Raw genomic sequence first — 3561 nt, forward strand, 5'->3', positions numbered from 1 at the left:
TACTATATATATATATATATATATATATATACATATATTACAAAAATGAAATCAAAATTATTAACGTTAGTTACAAAATCTTTTTTCTAAAACATTACTACAAAATTTTTTGTATACTTACATCCACGTTTGAACCCTTTACAAAGGCACCTTGGGGATGTACATGATCATAGAGAATCACCAAACCTACCATAACCCTCAAGACGAAGAGCTGAGTTTCCTCTCGTTGGAATTGCGCCAACAAATTCCTAGTAGAATATATTTCCCAAATTAGCTTCGCGAAGAAATTCCTGCTTTCTTAAGACAATTCTCTTCTCTTTGCATATTAATGGAACTCATAGATAGATATACTTACGGGTTTTCCAACATTCGAAGACACACTTTTGCCATTGTACCAAGCGTTTCTGTAATGTTTTCCCTGGCTATGTCTTCGTTCTAAAAATAAAAAAAATATAGTTTTACTAAATATAGTATAATAAACGTATAATATCGTGGCAACTTTACTATTCCGCGCACGCGAATTTACAAATATTTTCAATACAAATTTTTTTATATTTATTGAAAAGCTCGCTTTTAAAAAACATCATGTTATCATGAAATGCATATTTGCGTATTGAAGGTAGTACTCAATTAAAGCATTGTTTCGTTATCGATTTTGATTAAAAACTTGTATGTTATATCAGGCTCGAGTATATCTGTAGCACGTTTGCTTGTCTGTAGTCTATATAGAGCTCGGGTAATTTAAATCGCAGGCTAGAATACCTGTCAATTTTCCAGTTCAGCAGAGCCATTATTATTGTCGACAATTTTTTTTCTCTGTCCGTCTTGTCATTACATCGCATGTCGATCACGTAACGCGGTTATTTGTCATCGCAATCAATATGAATGAAAGTTCACGATTCATTGTATTACAGTGAAAAATGTGTCAGAATAATTAAGTCTTGAAAAAATTTCAAATAAAATAAATAAGATTTACAATGTTGACGCTATTTTTTATATTTACTCTTCTATTTCATAACATAGAAGAAAAAATTGAATTTATCAGAGTTAATCTTATACATATATTTATATAAATATATTTATATAAATAAATCACATATTTTTTTATACACAATTATTAATATAAATCCATTTGAAAAATTATTAACAAATAATAAATTTGCGATTTTTTAAGATGCACTGATCGATCAAATTATTATGTTGAATTTAATTGCGATGATATGAAATAAATAATGTTACGGAAACAGAATTATAGAAACTAGATTTATTTCTTCAATTAATCAGAATAATTAAGGGATAAACCGAGAAATTGCTTAGATAACCGCAGAATTTCGTCTAATTGCCATCAGTTAACAGTCGGATCAATAATTGTCCGGATAACAATAGGAGATCGTGCGGACGGGAACAATGTAGAGAGGCGATACCACTTACGTCCATCAAGAAAGTAATGGTCGCGTGACTCAGAACTCGAAGCATGGGTGTCGCGTGGGCGTAAAACAAGGACATTCGGTTAGCGAGTTCATTCCCAACAACTAGGTCCTTTTCGGCGTTGTCCTGACACGTCAGCGATGCCCTCGTCAATGTTCTACGATAGTAGCTGAAGTCATTCTGAATCGCCGGCGTTTTCATTTTATACTCGTCGAACTTCAGTACAAATTCCAATATCTCCGCCAATTGCTTCACTAGTGCCTGTTGCGTCTCCAGATGTTGCGTCGGTGAAAGGTTTCCCGAGCATAATTGTCCCAGAATTTTCGGTACAATCCTTTCTACATAAATAAAAATTATTGTCGAACTTAATATTTAAATTTATTTATGTGAAATGGAAACTTTGTTTATAATTTTAGATAAACTACATTAATAATTAATCAATATTAATACATGTATTATTACATAGCTTGTTATACGTAATATTATGTAGCCAAAAAGTAAACAGCACAAAAATTAACAGCATATAATGTAATAATGTCAAGAATTGATAGAAATAAATAAATGGCTAATTTATAATTTTTTTTACACATTCTCTCTCTTTCTTTTTCTCACTAACTTTAGGATAATTAATAAACACCAAAATATAAAATTGCAGAAATCCAAATATTGTATTTTTTATATTAATCTACTTTACATATTTTTATTTAAAAAATATTCATTAAAAATAAGAATATCGAAGTAAAGTATCTAAAGATCAGTTCTAAAATGCTGTTTTCCACATTTTATATTTCCGATAACTACCAGTATCTAGTATAATTAACTTATACCACAAATATGGCTAATAGCATTCCGCGGGTACAGGAAGAAGTTTTTCCAATATTCGATATTGAGTTTCCAAGAAGTAAAGTGTAACATCGCTATTTATAAAAAAACTTATCGTTATTATGATTAATCAAGCGTACCGAGTTCCAAGGAAAATTCGTAGAATCGTTTGAGTTTTGCTACAAGAGGTGCCACAGTTAGGTATGCTTTTCGTTGACATTCCTCCGTGGGTGCCGAGATTGCCTCTCTGATTTCTTTCCCGGCTCCTTTGTAACACTGTATCTCTTCTAAAGTGGACTCTGAATTTTTCAGCACTCTTTGCACCGCCTCGAATGTTTCACGTTCGATGTCCGACGGTTGCGCATCTGTGGAATAGACAAATAGGACAGATCGATAATTATCAAATAACATATGTATGTCTCTTTGCTATGTAATAGCTTTTGTTACATCTCGATATTATGGAAGATGCATTTATTTCTTTATAATATGGAATTGTACATTGTATAGTACAGCTTTGACCAAAAGTATAAACATTCCCACAAAGATGTAAATATTTTATATTTAACAAAAAATAAATTAAAACAATTTTATTAAAAGAATACTATTTCTGTAACAATTTCAATATTTTGTTAGTTTTTCTTTCGATTTTTTATTACAATCTTTTCTAAGGAAATGTAATAAATTGGGGATGCTTTATACTTGTGGCCAAGGCTATATTACGGAAAATATTAGTGCACAGCAAGTAACATGAAAAATAGCACTTAGAATTAAGATTAAAATTTTTCACGAAATATCATTTATATACGACTTACTTTCGAAATCCAAGAAGACATCATACTTCTGAGGGGTGCAACAAGTAGACTCATCTCGAGCCAAAAGACTCAAAAGCTTGCCCATCGTAAGTGTATAGCTTCTTTCGATGAGAGTCACTTTATAACGTGAAAGGCATCTACAAGTCAAAGCAATTCGGTTTACGTATTGCGAGTTTTCTTGCGACTCGACAAATCATCATTTGATTGATCAAATTGTGATAGTAATGCTACAACATTATTCAAAAATATAAAAAAAATTATTAATTATTAGTTATTTTGATCAATTTAGAGATAATTTGTGCCTACAAATCATAGACGTAGACATAGACTTCTCTGACTTTAGCATCAGAGCTCCTTTAGAAATAATTGAACATATCAGTACTTCTCTTCAATTCTATCCATATCTTTCTTTAATTCGATATTTGAAAGAAAGAGAGATAAAATACAGAGAGAGAGAGAGAGAGAGAGAGAGAGAGAGAGAGAGAGAGAGAGAGTAGTA

General features: G+C 31.2%; 1 protein-coding gene across 1 annotated transcript in view; it reads right to left on the bottom strand.

The window, feature by feature from the left end:
- LOC105627617 (protein FAM49B) overlaps positions 1–3147 on the bottom strand; it is a 55597-nt gene extending 52450 nt beyond the window's left edge. The window contains exons 1-5 of the mRNA XM_012208895.1: positions 3063–3147; positions 2391–2615; positions 1432–1766; positions 356–435; positions 122–248 (exon numbers count right to left, since the gene is read on the bottom strand). Of these exons, the coding sequence (XP_012064285.1) occupies positions 122–248; positions 356–435; positions 1432–1766; positions 2391–2615; positions 3063–3147 (852 nt within the window). The remainder of the gene's footprint in view (positions 1–121; positions 249–355; positions 436–1431; positions 1767–2390; positions 2616–3062) is intronic.
- Between the last annotated feature and the right edge of the window lie 414 nt (positions 3148–3561).

Source organism: Atta cephalotes, assembly GCF_000143395.1.
Source record: "Atta cephalotes unplaced genomic scaffold scaffold00009, whole genome shotgun sequence".
NCBI classification, from domain to species: Eukaryota; Metazoa; Arthropoda; class Insecta; order Hymenoptera; family Formicidae; genus Atta; species Atta cephalotes.